Source organism: Hibiscus syriacus, unplaced genomic scaffold (genome assembly GCF_006381635.1).
Source record: "Hibiscus syriacus cultivar Baekdansim isolate YM2019G1 unplaced genomic scaffold, ASM638163v2 tig00112738_pilon, whole genome shotgun sequence".
Lineage (NCBI taxonomy): Eukaryota > Viridiplantae > Streptophyta > Magnoliopsida > Malvales > Malvaceae > Hibiscus > Hibiscus syriacus.
The window spans coordinates 5,510,569-5,535,163 of record NW_024063392.1 but is presented as its reverse complement, the minus strand read 5'-3'; the positions used below and the strand labels follow the sequence as shown (position 1 = coordinate 5,535,163).

The 24,595-nt window shown below is 34.6% G+C and overlaps 2 protein-coding genes across 2 annotated transcripts; one reads left to right on the top strand and one right to left on the bottom strand.

The window, feature by feature from the left end:
• Nucleotides 1-15,803: 15,803 nt before the first annotated feature.
• On the top strand, nucleotides 15,804-20,301 carry LOC120183142 (transcription factor BHLH42-like). Its single transcript, XM_039187902.1, has 8 exons — nucleotides 15,804-15,938; nucleotides 16,028-16,282; nucleotides 17,818-17,914; nucleotides 18,064-18,078; nucleotides 18,171-18,227; nucleotides 18,523-19,072; nucleotides 19,273-20,117; nucleotides 20,191-20,301. Exons 1-8 carry the CDS (start codon nucleotides 15,835-15,837, stop codon nucleotides 20,269-20,271), a joined length of 2,004 nt encoding a protein of 667 aa, XP_039043833.1. The 5' UTR covers nucleotides 15,804-15,834; the 3' UTR covers nucleotides 20,272-20,301.
• A 3,201-nt stretch (nucleotides 20,302-23,502) lies between these two features.
• Nucleotides 23,503-24,370, bottom strand: LOC120183070 (dof zinc finger protein DOF2.5-like). The gene is made up of 2 exons (XM_039187858.1): nucleotides 23,825-24,370; nucleotides 23,503-23,700 (listed from the first exon to the last, which is right to left on the bottom strand). Exons 1-2 carry the CDS (start codon nucleotides 24,368-24,370, stop codon nucleotides 23,503-23,505), a joined length of 744 nt encoding a protein of 247 aa, XP_039043789.1.
• Nucleotides 24,371-24,595: the final 225 nt, after the last annotated feature.

Sequence of the window (24,595 nt, the reverse complement as noted above, 5' to 3'; positions counted from 1 at the left end):
CTCTTTGACAAGTGTCAAAATTAAGGGGTTGGCTCCAGGTTGGCTTCCTTTTTCTAAGGTTTCGACCACCAAAATACCATCTCTTTCTTGATTATTGTGACCATCGTAACATGCCTTTCTTTCTTGGCTTGGTATTTTAATCGGATGCGGACAAAATGACGCAACTAGTATAATCCATTACTAGACTTTCCATAACACTTCCATTTCAGTTCTCTGAAATCTTCCATTTGTTCAAGCTTCGTAGACTCCTCTAACTAAGGTAGTGTAGAAATATCGATCTAAAAATGAAATTTCTGAGTGCTCGTGTGAAATTGACTATGATAGGTGTTCCTTAACTCCCTTAGTCCATCTTTACCAAAACTCCTTGTTTATAAAATTGATTTAATTTGCAATTATCTGGCTAGCTGAAATCAGCTTTATTGTAATTTGCCTTTATTGGGCTAGCTGAAGGATTCATCTCATCACAAAGTCTTTGATTTGACAATCACAGTGGAGCATACACCGAATTGTCAAGTACCCGATCAAGGTCATGATTTAAATATAATCTATTCATAAAGCCAGGGCTTTCGAGCTTCCTCTATAACCAATTGCCTTAGTGGAATAGCTCAGCTTTATTGCATACACATATTATATATATATATATATATTATTGGGTATGCGGATTCAATTTCTTAAGCTTGTCAAGAAGAACATGTCATAGTCTATGTGTTGTTGAAAGTCAGAAAATCTCATTGTTAGAGCTCAATTTCCAAGCAACTGACCTAAACTAGATTCACCTACTTGAATATTCCATCCGTAAAGATCATAATCATCATCGAACGTCGTCAACAAAAGTATGGTCTAGACAGTTTTGTAACATCGTACACAAAAGATGCCCCATGTTGTCCGCTCCTATGCATACCTGAATACCAAGCCTATGGTTCATTCTTTTATGATAGAAGAGGGCTATATTTGTCTCTGTAATAAAAAAGTACGGTGTTCGATTGTAACTTCTGGGGATAAGGTCAAGGTCCTTGTTTTATTAGGTTTCAACCTTGACATTTTGTCAAAGATTTATAACTCTAATCATTAAAGAGCTTTTAATTCAACTGATATTCAAAGAATTTCAAGTCATGAATTCGATTCAATGCTCACCATCCTTAAAGCAACATGAATTCATTTAAATATTATTTAAAAAAGCTGATGAGAAAGTTCAGAAAACATGTTCAAACAAGATGTTGCGCGCAACATAAAGTTTCATGATGAATGAAATGGTTTTTGTGCAGTCAGGTGCCCCACTATTGTTCTGACGCAGTGGTGTTTGACTCGATCGGATGCTACATATTATGCTCTGGTGCCCCACTCGAGCTCGTCGTCCATTGTTTCACCAATTCTTATGTCAACGTCCCATTTTTTATCAGCGTCTCTATCTCCTTTAACAGTGGAAATCACAGACACTATCTTGATCATAGCTGTGAGCAGAAGGGTCTGGTTGCACTTTAACTGGCCTCGGTGTGAGGTATTGACCTTTAACCAAATGGGGATACAAATCCGAGATAGAAATTTGGAACACTTTCAAAGTATTTTTTGATCTTGGGACCTTCTTTGGACTACTCGAGTGACTTACTACCCCTTTTATTTTGCGGTTGTGAGAGCTCTGGACGTGACATTCATTCACCTCATCATCTCTTCGCTCTTTATTTCTTGAGCTTTTGGAAGTGACTTTCAATTTTCCTTTGCTGATTGCATCTTCAATTAACTCGCCAGCCATCATAAGATCCTTGAAGTCATTCGTCGAGTTTCCCAGCATTAACTCAAAGAAAGGAGCTGAGAGAGAATCATAAAACATACATGATATTTCTTCTTCTAGCAAAGGAGGTTGAACTTGTGCTTCCACTTATCTCCATCTTAGGGCATATTCCTTAAAGCTCTCAGTAGCTCTCATCCTTATTCTTTGAAGATGATGACATTTTGGGCCTAAGCCTTTAACATATTGATATTGCCCCAGAAAAGTATCAGCTAGATTGACCCATGTCTTGATATGCTCTCTGTTCAAATGATTGTACCAAACTACAGTTGGGCCAGCAAGACTATCATGGAAGAAATGAATCAGCAGATTATCATTATCTAAGTACCCTTCCATCTTTCTACAAAACATTTTCAGATGAATTAGGGGGCAACTGGTGCCATCATATTTCTCAAAGTTAGGCACCCTAAATTTATGTGGGATGACCAAATCAGGGACCAAACTGAGTTCTCTGGCTTCTAACTCCTTGTGAGAGGCATTAACGACCTTCATATCTTTAATGGCTTCATTCAACCACTTGAACTCGTTCTCAAACTGCCCATAATTGACGAGGCTCTTTCCTTGGTTTGAGTCAGATGCTCCGGGGTAAAGTATCACTCTTGATGCATTAGTCTGATGATATTGATTTCCTTTACCCTCCACTTTCTCTTTGCCAGCAGCCTGTGGAACCAGTACCTGGACCATTTGATTCGATACGCCATGTAGAGAACTCGACGCTTGATTCCTCGGATCTTGTTGTAACTCGCCCAACTGCTCTTGGCAATGATCTGGTGATTTCTCATTAGATTGCTCATTTACTTCCATTTGCTTGTTCATGACGATGAGGAACAATATGAATGAATGATCTTGTTATTACTGTCACATAACCTCCCATAAGTTATTTCCATGTTTTCATAATTAGTGCATATAAAATGCTTAAATAAATACGTGCAATGTAAATCTAAATACAAAAGGTGTCATTCTAGAGTGACCATCTTAACACAACTTTCATTGAACACAAAGGTTTCAGTACATCAAACAAACTTTTACAGATAAGGGACAGCTTTCACTCCTAGTTTTTCTATCTCCTTCAAAAGCCAAAGTAACTTTCACTCATGTTCGGGGGTTGAGTTGTCAATCTGCTTCAATTCTCTTGCAAAGCCAGCTAAATCAACCCATTTGTGAGCCACATCGCTTACTTGGGTCATAACCTCTTTCATAACGTTGTCCATTTTCTCTATCTTGAGTGTTGATTCTCGGAGCTGCAGACACCGCTGTTGATTTTTCCTTGTAAGAAAGTCATTTTGGTTATGAAACTCTCGCATAAGATTACTACAGTCGTCCACCATCTTCATCAACTTCTTGTTCTTGGATCTAGTGGCTTCTAGCTCAGCTTCATTCTCCCGCTTGTGGCGTTGATGTGAGATTTCCAAGTTAGATATGGTCAAATTCAACGTCTGATTTTTGGCTTGATATCTACCCAAATCATTGATAGTTATATCATGCATTTTCTCTGCAATATGTAAATCATAAGAAAACTTATCCACACAACCTTCATGCACCTTGCAATTCTTCCTCCACTGTTCAACATCATTCTTCAATTTAGCGACCCCTGTTATCCACTCCTCTGGGACATTTCCTATGCCGGAAAATTTAAAGGCTTGGCTGATCATTTGAAAACTATCCCGCATAACTTTCATCTCTCTGCTCAATCTATCATTCTCACTCCTTAAATGACGAATCTGAGCTTCATATCTTGGCAAACTATCTTCTTCTTGGATGTCCTCACTAATACCCTTACCTTTGAACACCTTTGGCTCCGACTCAACAGGATAAAGCTGCTACCGAAGTGTATTGTCATTTCAATTCAAATTCTAACACTCCCTGATCCAGAAGATGTTGGAATTGTCGTTTTAAGGCAGTGCAATTCTCAATGGAATGTCCTTGAACCCCAACATGATATTCACAACAAAGATTTACGTCATACCATTTTGGATACGGAGGCTGTAAAGGCTTCACATAATGCGGAGCTACTTCTCGGGCTTATAACAGTGCATCATACAACTCCTTATATGATATTGGGATAGAATCAAAATGAGAGCCACTTTTTGACTTGGGTTGAACTGAAGCTTCAAGCTTTACTCCCCCCGATATCTGCAGTAGACTATCAAATACCACCGCGTTCTGACTGCATGGCTTCTTTTCATCCTTCTGAACTTCTACGGTTGCCACTATTTCTTTGGTGTTTCCAAACAACTTGTTAATACTAACAATGATTGTGCGCGGCCTCTCATATTGGCTAGAATCAGCAGGCTCTAAAGTAGTTACATTTGAGGTAAGAATGGGGATTTCAAGATTTAATTTAGAGACATCTGACGTCATCGAAGGTGATAAAATGCGTCAACAATTTTGGAGGTGCAATACAAGATCCCATGAAGAGTACGACTCGAGGAAATGAAGAAATGAAGAATCACAGTTGTATTTTGACTACATGTTGTACTTGTTGAATTCTTATTGTCTAAATGAACGGTTGTTCTATAAGTGGTCACTTTTGGAATTAACACCTCGTGCATTTGCATTTGCATTTGCATCTACATTTGCATTCTTATTTTTGCATTTGCATCTACATTTGCATTCTTATTTTTGCATTTTCTTATTAATTTATTTTGTTATTGTTGTTTTTTGTCATTTTGTTACCTTATTTATACTGACTTGTTCTTTACGTTGTCTGCATTGCATGATCATGACATAATCAAAAGGTGTCCATTTGTGAGTGGTCAACATAGTAGAAGGTTTTCATGTTGGACAAGGGGTTTCGTGATCAAGCAGACTATAACACAGATGAGAAATGGCATCTTAAGAAAACTTCGAGAATAGTAGAAAGATCTGCACCCGGAGATCGCGTGGCTGAGGAAGAGCAGAAGGAGATAAGAGAGATAAAAGAGCAGATGTTCAAGATGATGGATAGGATAGATGCTTTTTCCAAAGGAAGAGAGACTTCTACAACAGAGCTCGACAGAAGCAACCTTGAGGTGTCAAATATGCAAGAGAACTTTATGAAGGGTCTTCTCGTCCTTGGTATGACTGTATCTATCCCTTGAGTCAACATCTTGGCCTTTGCAACTTTTTTCAACCAGCTTCAGATCTCCTCATTCATCGGGTGTCCTTCTTCATGGATCGTTTGAACATCTCTGGATCTCCCAGTTTTGACTACATGGTGGAGAATTTCTTGCCTCAATATGGTCAGCCTTCTTGTTAGTCAATCACTTGCGAATTAACACCCCTCGATGACATGAGAATGCAAATGCAATAAAATCAAAATAAAACAGACATAGAACAAAAATGGGTTAGTGCACATAAGATAAACAACAAGATAATGGATACCATAAACAACCTACCCTCACATGCTGGCTACCCAATCATGTTTTAGCAGATCCTACCCAACATGATATCTACCCACATGCTTTGTCCTTCACAAAAAATCCTAACTGCATGGTATCTAATTCACATGCTTTGTCCTACCCTCGAATTGTTCTTTGCTGGATCCCCTTTGGGCTTGCCATACCCTCGATCCTCACCCATTATAGGCTTAAAACGGATCAAGTTCAATTTGAGAGGATACACTTCCCTATGTCCATGCGAGAAAACTCAATGTTTCACTCGTAAACATAAGGCATGTACCCCAGAGGTTAATTGCTAAAGCCCATGCAGAGAAAAGTAATTTTTCTCACGTAAGCGTAGCGTTCACCCCTACCTAACGGGACAGAGCACAGTATGAAGGCTCTAAATATCGAAAGGTTGTAGCGACAGTAAGGGGAAACCCATAATCCTTTGCCTCGATCCAAGGAAATCAACAAACTAAAGTCAGAAAACTGAAACACGCAAATCACACGTTAGTACAACTATTTATTCGTTAACCAAATAACCAATTAAATGCAAACAAGAAATTTAAAACAAACAAGGGATCAAAAACCAAATTAAAACGAACTTTTAAATTTCGTTTGCAAAGACAATTAATTAATCGACTATCGGCCTGACTCTCTAAAAAAAAGTCCCCAGCAGAGTCGTCAAGCTGTCGAAACGATTTTTAAACGTGGTGGGGGACGAGATTTAGAAAATCGCGTCATTTTTAATTATTCTCTTTTCAATTGAATTTTAATTAAAAACAATGCAATTTTAGAAAACCTCTCATTTCGAAAAATTAAAAATATAAGGTTCGAAGAGTCGCCACCAATCTTTGATTAGGGTGTGATTGGGCACCCAAAAACGTTGTAATTTTAAATAAAAATTAATTTTAATTAAAACGAAAAATTTATGGTCTACGTTACCAAAATCCAGGTTCGGAAGTCGGTTACGCGTGGGGAAGGATTAGCACCCCCACAGCGCCCTAAATCGGTACCTAGCCGATTAATTAATGTCTTTGCAACGAATTTCACAAGTTCGAATTTAATTTTATTTATGATCCCTTAAAACAACAAAAATACAAATTTGTAACATTGAAAAGCAACAAAATATGTTAATTTAAAATTATCAAGTCATTAAAAAGGTAAAGGATATTTGATTATTTAAAAATATCGAGACCAGATCTTTAGGTGAGTTTTAACGATCTTTTCTCAAATAATTTAAATTGCCGAATATTTCTTTTTCTTTCATTCCCAAATTTTAAAGTGATTAATCAATTCTTTTGGTGACACTGTTGGGATACACTTTTAATTTAAAATTATCAAAACGACCCTCCAGTAAGTTAGGAGAAATCATTCCGACAATTTTAAATTAAAAGGGTATTACCCTTAATCCGATTATATGACCAAGTTGAGTCAACATGAGGCTAACACGCGTAAAACGTTACACCTAAACAAGTACGTATTAACAACATCCTCGAAATAATACATGCAGAAATTCGAAGTAAATCTAAATTAATCTTACAAACATGCATAAAATACTAAACAAGGGGCTCAAAATAAAATTTTAAAAGTAATGGGCCAGAAACACAATCAATGCAAAATTCGATTAAACACACTAAATGGACTAAAACAGAACATGTAAAACATTCAAAGTCGAAAGTCTAAGAAAACAGAAACTAAGTATATTACCACTCCGGACTAATAGCTACAACACTACTTAGGACTAAAATTAAATGCACTTAAAATAAAGAAACTAAATTAAAAAACATAAACATTCGAATTAAGGACTAAAACGAAACATGCGAAAATTAAAAGTAAAATGTCTAAAAAATTAGAAATTAAATACATTACAACAGGACTGAAATTAAATGCACGTAAACTAGGAAGACAAAATTAAAAACACAGCAATGCCAAATTAAGGACTGAAATACAAGAAACTGGAAAATCGAATGGCTCCTAAGCTGAAAAAACCATACGTGAAACGGGGACCCCAAACACCCATACGCCGACGTTTTGATACAGACATATACATATATTTTTAGGGTAAAAGCCACCCTAATTTCCATTTGTTAACACCTCCCAGCCGCAATGCTCTCTAAAGCCTTCTCCTCCCTCACTTCTCTCTGGTTCGACCGAGAGCCACAAGGGCTCGCTCTACGCCGGCCACCGTGGCCTCCACCCACCCAAGTTTCCGAAAAAGAACCAAACTAAATGTAAGATCTAAACCACAAACCAACCCTAACCTCAAGAACCCTCATCACCGAGAGCCTTGACCCCTACACTTTTGGCGAACGACGATCCCTCTCCCGGTGATGGACTCAAACAGCTAAGATAAACCTAGACCATTTTTTTATATCTTAGGATTTGCATTTAGTTTGGAAATTATTGAAACAAATAATACTGTAAATAACAAACAAAGGGGAGCCTCGCATGGACTGGATTTCTCTTTGTATTACTTTGTTTCCACTTAAAAATTAGAAAACTTCTCTGTTTCTTTGATCTTCAAGTAAGAGGAAAATACAGTATAATATTCTCTATGTTTCCTGCTATTTTCGTGAAAATAAAATAAAATAGGGAGAGTTTCTTAGCTTCCCCCTTCTGTTGTAATTTCGTTTCCCCCCTTTTGTTGTTGGAAATCTTTTCTGCTGTAGATGAATTCCGCGTTGTTCACTGCTGCCCCTTTGTTCTTGATTGCTAACCCAGAACCCCCTCGTTCCTCTGTGTTCCCATTTAATTGCTTTTTCTATGGTTTCATCCGTGACATTGTAGGGTATGGGCACGATTAGTGCTGTCGGGCGTGGTGCTCCACGCCGAGGCTTGGAAATGTCACCAACATGGGTCTTTGCCCGGGATCCAGAAATCAGCAAGACCAACGCAGCTTAATCAATTAGCTGCTGGAATCTCCATGGGGCATGGTGTTATGGAGCAGTGTGTTTGCTCGGTTGGGGTGCTATATTGGAGCATGGGCACAGGGTCTTCACGTGGGTAGCATGAGGCTGCTGCAACGCATGGGTCTCCAGTTGTGGATTCACGGGTGGCCGACAGGGGCTGCTGTTGGGCGTGGTGCTCAAGACTTTTGTTTGATCTGCACCACTGGTGACCGAGTGACGTGGAGCAGAACAAAGCCTTCAAGTTGAAGCTAGCTGGCAAAATCGGGTCTGGTCTTGAAGCCTGGGTTTGAATGTAATTACTGCTGGGCTTTGTAATTGGATCTATTCTTTTGTAATTTGGTTTGAGCTTGTGAGATGGACTCTAGATAATTAATTCAGGGTTGAATTTTAATTTGTCTCTCGATCTCCAAAATTAAAAATATATGATCAATCCAATTAACCACTTCAAGCTTTCAAACGCAAATGCCCATGATTTATCACTTGAATTAATTCACCATCGATCACAACCTCCAAATTAATTCTCAAGCATTCTCAAGTATCTTCAAATGAATTTAAATGGTCCGGATAAAATTAGGGTATTACAAATATTATAATAATATTAATAATTAAAATAAATTATTTTTGAAGGACTTTAGTATTAAATTATTAAAATAATATGTAAATAGATAATTGAGTGGAGCCTATGTATTACTAAGGGTAAAATTATAATTTGTTTTCGAACGTAAAGTTTAAACTGAAAAAGCTAGAAATCCTAGTTTTTGAGGTTCGTTTAAAACCATCGTTTCGGTCGTAATTTTTTTATCCGTTTGACATTGATTTTGCGATCGAAACGTACTTTTTACCTAAAAATGTTTTTAGAAAGCCATGCCAAATGCAGTCTATATATCATGTACAGATGGAGTTAGTAATTTTAAAGATTTAATTTGTGTAATATTAAAATACTGATGATTAATATTTTAGAATCATAATTTAGTATAAAGTTAATATTTAATTTATTATTACGATAATGGTATTAAGTATCATATTATTTGTTATTAATATTTTAAATTTATCATTAATTTTCTAAAGGTAACGTGATAACTTGTTATCTTTTACTCGACTACTTAACAATTTTTTTGTAGTTGAAGAGTATAACAAAAGATGTTCTATAATAAATAGATTATTGACGTTTATTATCTAATTATCTTTATGCCAAAATAAATCCTTCCATGTTTCCTGGTTTGGAGATTACACGTCTTAACTATTAGAAAGATTCGAGAGCAATGCCGATTGTTAGGGTGAAAGAACACAAATATTATATATTTTTAATTGATTTTTTTGTTACCATTACATCTACAAATAATCTTATGAGAATTATAATTCGAGAATTTATTTAATAACTTTAATGATAAAAAGAAATATTAAAAGAATTGACTTTGAATAATTATAGCTATAGAGTAAGAATTGTTAACTATTGCCATGCTTTTCTTTAATAATGGAAAGAAGGGGTAATTGGAATTGGGAAGGTAAGGCCAAAGGTTTAGGGAAGGCACGTTTCTAGCGACCAGGCCATCTAATATTCTTAGTTTCAATGTTCGCTGTTAGAGTGTGGGGATTTTTATACGCAAATGGCTATCACTAATTACTTGCCGCTCAATTAGATTCTTCTTCATTGGGGTTTTTGAAAGCAACGGTTACTTGTTTTGTTTGATTTTGACTGCTTTTTTTGTCCCTGTAAAGGGAAGCAAAGTTGTTGCTCAAATCAGCAATTATGCTTCCTTTAATTTCAGTGTTCCTTTTCCGTCTCGTTAGAGTACTAAATAAATTCATTTTATCCCATAGTTTTCAGTTACTAAAATGGTTTTGTTTCAGTAAAGATCCAACTGGAAAAAATAATATAAAAAATTATCATTGTAATTATCTCTAATATAATTACATTATTTTTCAGGCTGAATATGTTTATTCTATTCCCAACCCGACATGAATTTATATTCTAAAAATCTCAATCCGACCCGAGCCAAAGCCGATTTTGAGAATTAATACAATCAAATTAGTTTAAACTAAAACCTGTAACTAGGATGGGTATTAATACAATCAAATTGAATTAAGTTAAGAAAGTTTAAATTACTGAAATTGATATGTACTATTTAATTAACTAGATCATTTCTATTTAAATTAGTCAAAAATATAAACTGAGTTTATTGTTTATAAACTATTTCAGTAGTCACTAATCTATTACATATTTTCTATTTTGGTCACCAAATATTTTTTTGACAGAATCATCCCTGATGAAACTAGTGCTATTTTTTTCTTCAACTTTTAACATCATTTTCTCTCTTCTGATTAACCCTCTATATTTATTTTTTTAAATTTTATTCATATTAATGAAATGGTGACACATGTTAGCATCTTTTGCTTCTTCCAATTGATTTGTACACTATATTTCAGCTTATTGATTTGATGTGGGTTAAAAACAGAGAAAAATTAATTCATTATAAATGTAACTAATTTCAAGTCATAAACAGATCGATTCATGTGAGGATATGGTAATAGAGGATTGCTGCATAATTGTTGAGATGAGGATCAACGCAGAATTTTATTTAAAATATATAGAAATTTAAAATTTTAGAGAGCCAACCGCCCTCATTCGTTCCCGCCTAAGTTCATTCCTGATTGGAGATGATGTTATTGGCTGCGATCAATATGCCATATAGTTTATAGACAATAGCATATCCATGCATTATTTAGGATTGATGGGCATGTGTTGACATTAAAATTTAATTTTTATTTTTATTATTTTTATTTATTTTATTGATCACCCCTTAAAATTTTATAATGTCCTTGTATATATAAATTTCATGTTATTAATATATGTGTTCATATTTAAAAATATTTATAGATATTTAGAGACCCTAAAAAAACATTCTTATTAGAAACGTCATCGTCCATTCTATGGTCAGGTTAAGTTTCTTAAATTAATTTTCCTCCATATTCGTGAATATTTTACTGCACGATGACTTTCATTTTTCATAAGTCAACCATAAGTCGATAACTATACGCTTCATGCAAACATATGTTACCACTATACATAAGACTAATATTATTTAGGGTGAGCACTCGATTGAGTCGAGTTAAAAAAAATTAATTATTCTAGATGATGAGTCCTATTTTATAATTCGAAGTTGACTTGAAATTTGTTTCGAGTCGAATCAAGTAGAGTCAAATTTTTGAATTTATATTTAAATTTAATTGTAAATATTTATAATATTATGAAATTATTTGCTTTTAATTAAAATGATTTTTATAATCATATACATTACAAATATATTTTTTATATATAATATACATATATCATACAGAGTCAATAGACTAGAATCAAATTTGAAAATTAATCTACTAATTACAAAAAAATGTTGAGTTATTCGAGTTACTATTCGAATTGTATTTTAAAACTTGATTTGAACTTGAAATTTTTTTCATGTCGATTTTATAAAATTACAATTTGAAATTAATTAGAGTCGAATATTCTCAAGTTGAATAGAAAAAATCGATTTTTCGAGTCGAGTTTTGCTCGCCCCGGTAGCATTCATTCATCGATACTTGTTATGATATGTGTTAAACTAGTTATGTTTCCTTCCTTTCGTAGAAACATGTTGCAAAATTCCAGAGATACTAACAAAAATTCTGCCTTGGCTGAACCATGGCACAGTGCTGGTGTATCGATAGGCAGTGAGATGTCTGGAGCTTTAGGTTTGCAGTTCGAATGGAGATGGATATGTTAGAGATATAACCTATCAAAGGCTCTTTTTATTAGCGCATCCAAGTTCGGAAATTTGTCATTTTCATTATCATATTATAGCATACATCATTTAACTCATTTTTACTTATCAAGCCTGACAATTTATATAATTTCACAATGATATTACATTTTACATAACCATTTCATATGTTAATATACTCCGATTTATCATAGCATCGAAACAGAACACACAAATACATTCCTTTTTTTTCTATTAACATGCCAGTCAAGTGCTCATTTTAGAGCTAGAATTACAATTTAGGCGTTTTATATTATGTACACAACCAAATTATAAAGTATAAAACATACATATAAATTCAATTTCGATTACACTCACCTAATCTAAGCTTATGATATTCTTCAAGTTGATAGATTTCTTGATTGTTCCTATATCCTTGGAGGTTTCATCAATTTCTTGATCTTCCAGAACATAAAACATATCAATACATAAAAACTAAAATCCAAACTAAACAACATGCATGAAACCTAAATCTTCAATTTAGGGATAGGGTGGTCTTTACAAACTTTGAAGCGAAGGATGGATGATACTAAGTTGTATATTATGCTATGGGTTTACAAAGCTAAACCTTGGATTCATGATTAATTAATGGAATCAGGAAGCTTTCTCTTTCATAGTCTTTAAGGTGTTTTCTATGGAGACTAAAAGACTTTTGAAGAAGCTGAGTAAATGTCATTCCATTCTCTTTTCAATTCAGTTTAGTGAGTGATGAAGAAAACTAAGTGTTTCAATATATTACTAATTTAGGATATTTCCCATATTACTACAATTCCAATATTATGAATCAATCAATGACACACAGTGATAGACCGAGAGGGTGTTGGGTATAGTTATAACCCTGAAAATTTTAAAATTCCTTATATTTTAGGTTTTTCGTTTATATTTTCTATTGATCATCTAATTTCGTACCCCTTAAAAATTTTATATTTATGATGTATTCAATTAATTTTTTTCATCAATAAAAATTATGAATATATATAATGTTGTAATATATCTTTATATTTTATTTCAATAATTTAATACTAACATTCTTAAAAATAGTTTATTATTTAATAATTTATTTTAATTACTTAAAATTAAATAAAATTTATGATTTATATATTAAAATATTAATAGTGAATTATTATAAAATATATATAATTATATTTTTTTGGTAATGTTTTATATTTTTATTATAGTTTAAATTGATATATCTTCGTATATAATAATTTCTTTTGAATTTATTTATAATATATAATTTTTTAGTTTTGAATGGCTAAAAAGATAAATATATCATTAAAATTATTTTATTTTAAATTTTAAATGAATAATTTTGGTTAAATCGGAATAAATATATCATTAGAGTTATTTTATTAAAAAGTTCACATGTTAAATGAGTGGTAGTTGTTAAATAAAAATAATTATTTCGTAATAATTTAAAAATTTTACATTTTAAAAGTATTAATAATATAATTTTTCTCAATAAAATATTTCATATATAAAAATACTATTAATAAATTATCTTAAAATATTTTTTTATATTTTTATTACAATTTAAGTTGATATATTTTAGATATCATAATATTAGTAAGTTAAATATAATTTAAATAGACTTAATTCTCAAATAAGCGCCCAAACTATACTTGTTTTGCTGAATAAGTGGCCGCAGTATTTTTGGTCTATCCAGGTGCCTAACGTTACAAACGTTATCTCTTTAGGTGCCCGAGATGTAACAACCGTTAAATAAAAATTGTTATCTATTCATTTTTTGACATGTGTCCCTGATTATAATTTCTTTTTTATTTTTCTATAAAATTTGAATATATAAAAATTAAAATAAATAAAGCATTAATATTAATATTTTAACCTAAAATGTAAAAAACGTAAAATTTACCCTTAAGGCCATGGAGGTGGTGGGATGTATTTGAGATGATTGATATGTTATCAAGTCATTTTGCAGGAATGAAGTTTCGTTTATATACCAAGAGTTGGAAACGGTTTGACGGATCAATTGGCGAAATAAGGTTTGTGTCGGCCCGAGCTGTTTCAAAGCATGGCGAGATTAGCAGATATTAACCATTTGGCTCAAGGTCTAGTGTAGTGTTGTCAAGAAAAGATTGCAGGGGCTAAGCGTATTCCAGCTCACTTGCTCTTGTTATTTCTAGGCATGTTCCTTTGGTCGTAATTTTGCCTGGTTACCTAGGTTGAGGTATTTGTGTTAAGGGTTATCTCTTTTCTTGTTATTTGCAGGGTCCTGTTGTTCCACAAGCATGGAGTTAGAGGTTTGGTTGTTGTGTTCTGGTGTATAGTGAAGTGTTTTAGATTCAGGGATTGCTTTATTGAGATTTTGCAGGAGGTGGTGTATGGGGTTTAATTTCGCTCTGTTGTTTTCGAGACAAATTCAGGATACGGTGTTGTTTCCTGTCCTAGTAAGAGTAATATTTTTATCTAGTTAGGTTTAGGGAAGTTTTTATCTAGATTTTGATAAATAAATTCTTTATTGCCGAGCAAAAAAAATACCCACCCATTTTTACTGCAGCCTTACTGATTTTTTGCACTCTAGCAGACGATGCATGCTCCTTGTAAATTTTAAAATGTTGTGTCCGCTGGTCATTGGTGGACCGTGACGGGTTAGTGACCATTCGATAATGATAATGGTGATCGACGATGGTCGACACTAATAATCACATGTCCGTAATTAGAGATTAAAAAATTAATTTTTTTAGATTTTAGAGAATTTTTGAGGTGTTTAAAAAAATAATAATATTTTTTAAAAATATAAAAAAAAACCTAATTTCAACAATGTTAGACATCTGTTTTGACAAAAAAAATTAAGACACCTAAAGTAAATAAGATTTATAGTTTGGACACTTATTTTTTAATTAAGTCATATAATTAACTCAAAACATATTGATGTAGATTCATTATAAATTCGACCTAATTTAGTCTTTCATAAAATCTATTTCGACTTGCAATGACGAATCCAAAAATATTTTGAAGGATGGACTCATATATTAATAACATAAAATTTTTAGGTGGAGGTACAAATAAAATTTTAAAGATGAATACAACAAAAAAATAAGTAATAAACTAAATAAAATTTAGAATTTAGTATTCATCCTAGATAATAAGTAGATTCACAACTCTGAATTCGTTTAAATTCGATTTTTAAAAATATATTGTAATTCTTTAATAATTTAAGTAATTATAGAATAATATATATTTAAAAAATAATATTGATAATGTATATATAGTCTCAAACACAGGTACTTAAAGTGAAGATTTCTAGAAATAATACAAGTGCCTTTAACACTTGAATAAAAATCGTAGAATTGAACAGTTTTTTTACCATCCTTGGTTAATAATAGAAGTGGTGGTGGTAGATACGAATTCCCTTTATATGTCATTGTAATGAATGACAACACCACCCCAACGTCCAGTCTACGCCACCTAATCAAACCGCACACACTTGCCTCTCATGCGACTACAAAATCTACGCCCACCTTGTCATGTTTCCGCCATCGAACTGTCAGGTAGACCGACCAGTCAAATTTCAATCTCTCATTACAACAACAATATAACAACTTACGAACCCTACTTTCTTTCTCCAATTTTTGTTTTTCTTAAACATCAATCACTGAGTTAGCAACCCTTCCATTTGTTCTTTCGCTTTGTTTCGAGTTTTTTTTTCTCTAACAAGGTGGGTCATTTCCTCGGATAACTCGAACAAATCTCTCCTCAAAGTCACATATACTTTTTGAATTTGTCTTGTCTGTCTTCTTCTTCTTCTTTCATATTCATTCTTTTACTTCCCTGGACTTGTCAGTTTAACCCTTTTTTGGGGTTTTCATGGTGGGGATTAAAGGGTTTCTGGTTTCCAGCTGGAGACTATGAAGCTTCGTGTTTGTCTAACAGTCTTGGTATCTCCAAAGGGAAAATTTTGATTTTCTTTCTTCTTTTTTGACATACATAAAATTTGAGAGAGAGAGGTTTGAAGAATGGCGGCGCCGCCTAGTTGCAGGCTTCAGAAAATGCTGCAGGCAGCGGTGCAATCAGTTCAATGGACGTACAGTCTTTTCTGGCAAATTTGTCCTCAACAAGGGTAAACTTCTTCCATGAAAATTCTGGAATAAATCTGTTTTCGTACAGCTTTGTGTTACGCTAATCAAATTAACTGTGTTTTTCACATAGGATGTTAATATGGTCAGACGGATACTACAATGGAGCAATCAAAACTAGAAAGACAGTGCAACCAATGGAGGTTAGCACGGAGGAGGCGTCTTTGCAAAGGAGCCAGCAGCTTAGAGAGCTCTACGACTCATTGTCTTCCGGCGACACGAACCAGCCAGTCCGACGACCATGCGCAGCGTTGTCGCCGGAGGACTTAACCGAGTCCGAGTGGTTCTACTTGATGTGTGTCTCCTTCTCTTTTACTCCTGGTGTAGGGTAAGTTGAACCAATTAACTATGAATTGACTTTTATGTGAATTTACTTATTCCAGTGAACCCCACTGCTCGAATCTGCAAATAAAAGTAGTAAAAAGAAAAAAAAACTCATATCTCAGTCAGTATAGTAAAAAAGATTTGTATAATGCAGCCTGTTCCCTTCTGTTTGTCTCAACAACTCTTTTATAAACAAAATTCAATGTTTCCATTCCAAGATAGTAGGACATTTATCATCTCCAGCACACTATTCAATTCTGCTTTTTCTACTTCAAGTTAGAAAAGAAAATAATGGAGTAGTCCTTTAAGAGCCTTTGCTTCATCTCTCAATGCACAGTGCACCTAGTACTGGCAATGGTAAGTAAGCAATTATAACACCAGTGAATGAAACGGTTAGATCCGTTAAAAGCTAGCAGCTTAATCTAGACTGATAACCATCTCCCAGATTTAATTCGTTTCTATGAAGTAAATTAAGTGGATATTTGGTTGATGTAGTTGGGGGGAGAGCATTCGAACGAGTCGAGTAATTTTTTTTAGTTATTTGAGTTAACGACTCATATTTTATAATTCAAATTTTATTTAAAAAAATTTTGAGTCGATTTTTTGAGTTTTTGTTTGAATTTAGTTATAAATATTTATAATGTTATGATACTATTTGATTTTAATTTAAACAATTTTCTATAATTATATACTATAGACATATATATTTCTTCATATGTGATATAAATATATAATGCCAAATTAAGGAATTCAACTCAAACTTGAAAATCAATCTACTAATTATTAAATAATTTGAATTATTCGAGTTCTATTTTAGAACTCAACTGGAATTTGATTCTTTTACGAGTTGATTCGAACTTATAAAATTAAGAAGGGAGTCAAATTTAATTTTTGGAGCCGAGTTTGGTTCAGCCTTATATGTTGCCTTTTATAATAGGTTAGGTGAGAGGCGGGAGAGGCATTTGATATATGATTGTCTGGTTCATATTTCGGGGTGGTTTATGAGATTCCCGTGTGATAAGTTGAAAATTGGTTGAGTTTGTCTTTTGCCAGATATAAAGATTTGAAAAAGCTATAGAGTATGATAGGATGGTGATAAAATAGTGGTTGGGTGTCAGCGAATTTTTCCACAATGGGAACACCAGTTGAGCAAAAAGAAACCAAATGAATCCCACACCGACCATATTTAATCATTGTTCTCAAAACTTTCAAATATAAGATTTACTATGAAATCTACTGGCTTTGGCTTTGTAGACCTTGGCCAATTCTTTTGACAGTCACCTTATATTTACGTCCAACTCAATTACCTTATTCTTCGAGGAAGATATGATAATCATGGAGGAGCTAGGAACGCATGCAGACGAGTAGGCTCTCGGAACTTTATCGTGTTATTAATAATAATAGTTTTAGACGTCACTTTTATCGTTGTATAATGGCCTGATGAACTTGTATTTAAATAGTAGCTTTAGGCATTGCTTCTGTACATAAATGGAACAATCATGTTGTCTGTTTAAGTTGTGAAGCAAAATTATTGCGTAGGTTACCGGGAAAGGCATACGTGAGGAGGCAGCATATATGGCTTACTGGTGCAAATGAGGTCGACAGCAAAACCTTTTCAAGAGCCATTCTTGCTAAGGTATGACTGTTAGAATATGATTTTTTTTTTATTTGTGTCCATTCATTTTGTTTTATTAACTTATAAAAATATATTTAGAAAAAATTGCCATTCAGTGCACTAATTCTTGTTGTTTGCCAACATAAAATAATGCCCAACGGTTGCTACAGAGCGCTTGTATACAGGTATGCATACATATGTCCTTTTTAACTCGTCGTGATCGGTTAAATTAAATGTCTTGAAATGAAACCATTTGTGTCTGTTTTTAATGTTGTAGACTGTGCTTTGTATTCCTCTTCTTGATGGTGTCCTTGAACTTGGCTCTACCGAAAAGGTAATTAAAGTTGAAAATAAAAGATTCATTAATTTCTATACAATGCATTTTAATATTATTAAAGGGGTAGATTGATTTGATCATATAAATTAATTTAATTTTGTACTTTTTAAAATAAAATAATAATTTTAATAATACAATTTCGATCTTTTAATAACCTTAAAAAAGCATATGAAATTAAAAATAAGTGCATTATTAAGTCATCAAATAAATATATTTAAAAATATTATTTAATTTCTTCATTCATGTGTTGAGTGAGTGCATGCAGATTATCAAGTATTTAATTCTATTTCAGATCCAAGAAGATTTAGGGTTGGTACAACATGTCAAGACTTTGCTCAACGATGGTCAAACTACAACCCCTCAGCCACCAAAACCGGCTCTCTCCGAACACTCCACCTCAAACCCCGCCGCCTCCTCGGACCAGACTCGCTTCCATTCCCCTTCCGTTCGTCCCTTATGCTCCACCGCAGACCCGCTGTTAAACGCTACCCAAGAAAATGACGAGAATGCCGATGACGACGATGAAGAAGACGAAGATGAAGAACCTGAATCTTACTCGGCCGAAACCGGTAGAAATACCCTCCAAGTCACGACGCAAAACATTCAAGCAGTACCAGCAGCGGTGGCGGACGAACCGAGTGAGCTAATGCAGTTGGAAATGTCAGAAGATATCAAGCTAGGTTCACCAGACGACGCATCGAATAACTTGGACTCAGATTTCCATATGCTGGCAGTGAGTCAAAGCGGGAACCCCACCGACCATCAGCTGCAAGGTGAGTCAAATCGGAGGTGGCAAATGCTACAAGAACCCTCCTGCACTAGCCTTCAACCACCTTCAACAGGTAATATCATAAATTCTTGATTCAATTAGATTGTTAATAAGAATTCAGCAAGTATGCGTTTCATTTAAAACCAAAATTTAAGTATAATTTAAAAGAAAAAGAAATAGATGAATAATGAAAAAGAACAAAAAATGATAGTTGAGATTCTAAATATCTAATTTACCCTTTATTTTAGAAATCGGTTTTGGAGAATTTTGTAGGGACCCATCCATTGGATGAACTGTCATTAGAAGATACGCACTATTCTCAGACAGTCTACACCATCCTCCAAGCCCAACCAACCCGCTGGGCGGAGTCACCGTCAACCGGCTACGCCGCCACCTACTCCACCATCCAATCAGCATTTACCAATTGGACATCCCGTTCAGACCACCACCTCCATTCGGCCGTCGTCGAAGGCACTTCCCAGTGGCTCCTCAAGTACATTCTATTCACCGTACCATTCCTCCATACCAAATACCGCGACGAGAACTCCCCCAAGTTACGCGACTCCGACGCAGCCTCCGCCGCCCGGTTCCGAAAGGGGACCCCTCAGGAGGAGCCAAGCGCCAACCACGTGTTAGCGGAGAGGCGGAGACGCGAGAAGCTCAACGAGCGGTTCATCGTACTAAGGTCGTTGGTTCCTTTTGTTACCAAAATGGACAAAGCTTCCATACTGGGGGACACCATTGAGTACGTGAAACAGTTACGTAAAAAGATCCAAGAGCTGGAAACACGTAACAGGGAAATGGAAGCCGATAATGAACGGTCGAGATCGGCGGATTCGGTGCTGGGAAATCAGAGGAGTGGGGTAACTACACGATCAATGGGGCCGGATAAAAAGAAGATGAGGGTTGTGGAAAGTGGAGCAAAGCCGAAGACAGTGGAAACGTCAGTTGAAGTGTCGATAATAGAAAGCGATGCGTTGCTGGAGTTGCAGTGCGGGTACAGGGAAGGGTTGTTGCTTGATATAATGCACATGTTGAGGGAAAAGCTGCGGATTGAGATAACGGCGGTTCAGTCTTCTTTGACCAATGGCTTGTTTGTAGCTGAGTTAAGAGCCAAGGTACGTTAATTAATAATGAATTACTAATTAGAAAGATAATTGTGGGTTTTTAATTCAATGTAATGAATGGCAGGTGAAGGATAATTTGAACGGCAAGAAAGTAAGCATTATGGAGGTGAAGAGGGCAATAAATCAAGTCATACCTCAATTCTAATTTAAGTTTTGACAATACAATTATATATTATATAAACATAATGTACGTCTACTTAATTAAGGAGTTTCATATATTTGATTGTGTAAATTTTTTATCGTAAGATTTATGTGTTATCAGTCAACGATTTTAAAATATTGTAAAATATTTTTTATCTTAATTTTTTCTCAATATTTTTATATTGTCTTCTTCTCTTTTTTATGATTTTTATTTAACTGGTGGCGACACCAATCTTAATTGGTTGCCGACCGTAGGGGATTATTAGTTATCTTGTTTTTATACTATGTCCTTTATTTTCTTTCTTTTTCTTGAGTCTTTTTAATTATGAATAAGAATCTATGTCCATATAACACATTTTTCTATACACTTGTCGCACGCGTTTTCTCTGCTCTTTTGGACAATCCTTATGGGTTTTGGTACATTTTTCGCATACCTTTGCAGTCATTTTGGTTCTCACAGAAACCATTACGACATTTATTTTCTTATTGGTTTGTCGGTGATCACGTATAGTCAAATCCTCTCTTTTAGTTAAATGTTGTTTGCCGATGTAATCATAATTGTGTGGCGAAACAACCTGCTGAATTGTTTAGTTTGCTCTCCACTCCTTTATCACTTCGTAGAGATTTTATGAAGGTCATTGGGTTTTGATTTGGTCATAATTCTTAATAGAAGGTTTTATATTTCTTCATATCTTTAGGTTTACTATTTTACTTTTGTACGAGTATTTTGATGACTATCGTCTCCAATTTTTTCTCTATATTTAGATATATTGTAATTTTGATTCCTTCAATTATTAATGAAATTTAGTTGCCATCGTTAAAAAAAATCTGTGTTATATATCAATAATTAAGAGTGAACAAATATTATCTTTTAATCATTAGATTTGTAAGACCGAGAAAAGATCTGAATCCATATTTGGACTTTTATCTGAATAAAGGAGTAGATTTAAAAGTGTTGGACCTAGTAAGAATTTATATTAGTTAGAGAAACCTAGACAGAAAGCCCAAAAGTCAGTTTTGGTAATCTTATAAAAAGGAAAGGACTAGTACTGTTATTTCCCCATTTGAATAGAAAAATCTAGCCTTGTCCCATTAATTGGGAGAGCATACGTGGGTTAGAAAGAAAGAAGGAGAGGACTAGTAATTCTATATTTTTCTCAGGCTAACTTTTTCCCTCTCTAACTCTTCCTCGGAATTATTAGGAGTTTCAAGAACTTGGACAAGGTAAAAAAGATTAGTGATTTCTTTTGAAAATAGTCCAGAAAGTATTAGGGTGGTTAAGTATCATTGAGCTTTCTTTTGTATAAGGGAAACAAGTTAAAAATATAGTTTTATACTTGTTAATATTTTTTCCTTTAGGGTTGGAACTAATAATTTCTACTTTAGAGAACGAAGTTGAAGGATATTCTCAATCAAAAGGCAAGAAGAAAGCTTGAAGGTTGAAGAAGGGTAATCTCACCATAGCTACTTTGTTAAGAATGTAATGGACATTTATTCTTTGTGACTTCATATAGTTGTAAATGAGTAGTGGTAAGTTAGATTAAGTACTTTCTATGATACTAGAATCTTAGGATTTATTTATAAGTGGTTGGTGAATGTTCAAAAACTTCATGGAAACAAAAATCTAGATTGCAGTACCGATATTGTTAGAACAATATTTGTACCATCGAGCATTCCAAAAATCAAAGTAGAAAATATCCAGATGGTATCAATATTATTATATTTAGAATCAATTCCAATGAGAGAGTATCGATACCAATACTAACAATATCGATACTCTATAGTATCGTGAAAAATGTTGAAATTCCAGTAAGCTATTTTGATATTGGTATTATCCCTAATGTTGATACTTGGGTGGTGTAGTATCGATACTCTCTTCCCAGTACCAATACCAATTGGTTTGAAATTACAAATCTTTAGGAGCTGAATAGTTAATACTTGGATTAAACTAAGACGGTAGAATACTAGAGGATGTAAGAATGATACGATAATAGTATAAATAAAATAAAATTGGAGCACCCAATTATGCTATTCCAAGTTACTCACATGGACCCTGAAGGATTATAATGACTCGCATAGAGTACTTAATCATATTATTTTGAGTGACTCACATGGAAGCCTCAGAAGATTAGAGTGACTCGCATTGGAGCATCTAATCATGCTATTTCGGGTGACTTGCACGGGAGCCCTGAAAGATTAGAGTAACTTTCACGGGAGCACCTAATCATATTATTCTGAGTGACTCACATAGAAACCCCAAAGGATTAGAGTGACTCGCACAAGAGAACATAATCATGATATTTTGGATGACTCGTACGGGAACATAGAAGGATTAGAGTGACTCGTACGGGAGTCCCTAATCATGTTATTTCAGGCAACTCACAATGGAGCCCCGAAATAGAGTACTATATTCTTTTACGGAATTAATGTTAAGAATAATTTTGTTATATTATGGATATAAATTATGACTGTATATGTTACAGATGAATTTTAATGCATGCAAAAGTGGAAATCAATTTGAAGGATTGATATTTGCGTATTCTTCATACGGTCATAGAAGGCTTGGCGGTATTGAATAATGCAGGAAAAACTTCAAGAATTCATGCACACTCTTTATTAAATCAAAGAAGATGAAGTCAAGTCTCATGTTTCCTGTACATCATCTTATATAGAAACCTTTACAATGCTTAAAAAAATGTTTAACAACATTCTGTTATACAACTAAGAATAACAAACCTATAACCAACTAACTTCTAGACTATTTCTAGAATCATCTCAACCATCCAATGCACGAGCATGCATGGGAGCATGCATAGATCTACTGTACAGTAACTCTCAACATTCTCCCTGCTTTCTCAACCTTTTTGGATCTGCTGTGCAGTAACTCTCAACATTCTCTCTGCTTTCTCAACCTTCTTGATGAAAAGATGAACACTTGAATCGAAAGTGCTGATGCTTCCTTCCGTTCACTTGAATCGAAAGTGTTGATGCTTCATTTCGTTCTTCTTGAATCAAAAGTGCATATGCTTCCTTCTGTTCACTTGAATCGAAAGTGCCGATGCTTCCTTCCGTTTGACTTGAATCGAAAGTGCCGATGCTTCTTTCTGTTCAATTGAATCAAAATTACCGATGCTTCATTCCGTTCACTTGAATCAAAAGTACCGATGCTTCTTTCCGTTCAAACTCTAAATGTAAACAAACTACTAAAAAAAACTCTTAACAATTGACCATACCATCAGCTTTCAAGACGTGATCCTCCACCTAACACTCCATTATTATTCCAATATCCATCTGAATTACTTTGTTCCTTGTTTCGATCATCAACTCCAGTAGGATTGGAAATCGGTTTTATTTCTCTAAAAAGGGAAGAAAACCCTTCCACAATTATTCTCTTGACCTCCATGGACCACACCAGCCCTATTTTTAGTTCCATCTATCAGAAAATTGAGTTTCAGTTTATAGTCTTGCATGGAAAATCCAGTCGAGTAAAGCGCAGTCGAGTCGTGGGTCGGTGCCGAAACGAAAGAATTCAACCCCTTTGATGACACCATCCTAACCCTAAGGAGCTCCATAGCCGAAGGCGAGTAATAGTTTTGCTGGTCATTATAACGAGGCAAACCCAAACTATGATGAGTCTCTTGGTTAGTCGAGAAAACCAGGTTAAGGTCCTGGCTTTTGTGGAGTGGTGCTTTAGGGTTTTGAGACAACAACAAGTAAGGGAAGCTCGTCGAGCTTAGATCAGAGACTTTGGCTAAAGCTGAAGACTGTGTCGATATCATCGTGGATCTGTTGTTCTTTCTCGAACCGTCGCCGACTGGCACATTCCTTAAAGATCCACCCCCGGTCCAGTACCTCCGGCAAGTCTTGCAGAAGTATCTTGGCTGAGTGAGGCTATAATTATTGTAGTAACAAAATTTGGTGTTTTTTGAGTTGCATCTCAGGCAATTCAACTGCTCTGGTGGCCTTGTTTTTCTCTCTAGAACTAGCCCTTCCTTTGTACATGTGTTGGCCACCATCTCTTCCCTTGGCTTCACCATGCCAACACCCTGAAAACCCTCCCTTTGTTTGTGTGCAACTGTTATGGAAGAACGGTGAAGATCCATATTCAGATCAAAAAACGTCGGCAGAAGTAGTCACGATAGAGCCAACGAACTCTATGCAGCGGAAGAAAAAACAAAGTCAGGACCGTTTGGCGAATGATACCATATTGAATAATACAGGAAAAACTTCAAGAATTCATGCACACTCTTTATTCAATCAAATAAGATGAAGTCAAGTCTCACGTTTCATGTACATCATTTTATATAGCAACCTTTACAATGCTTAAA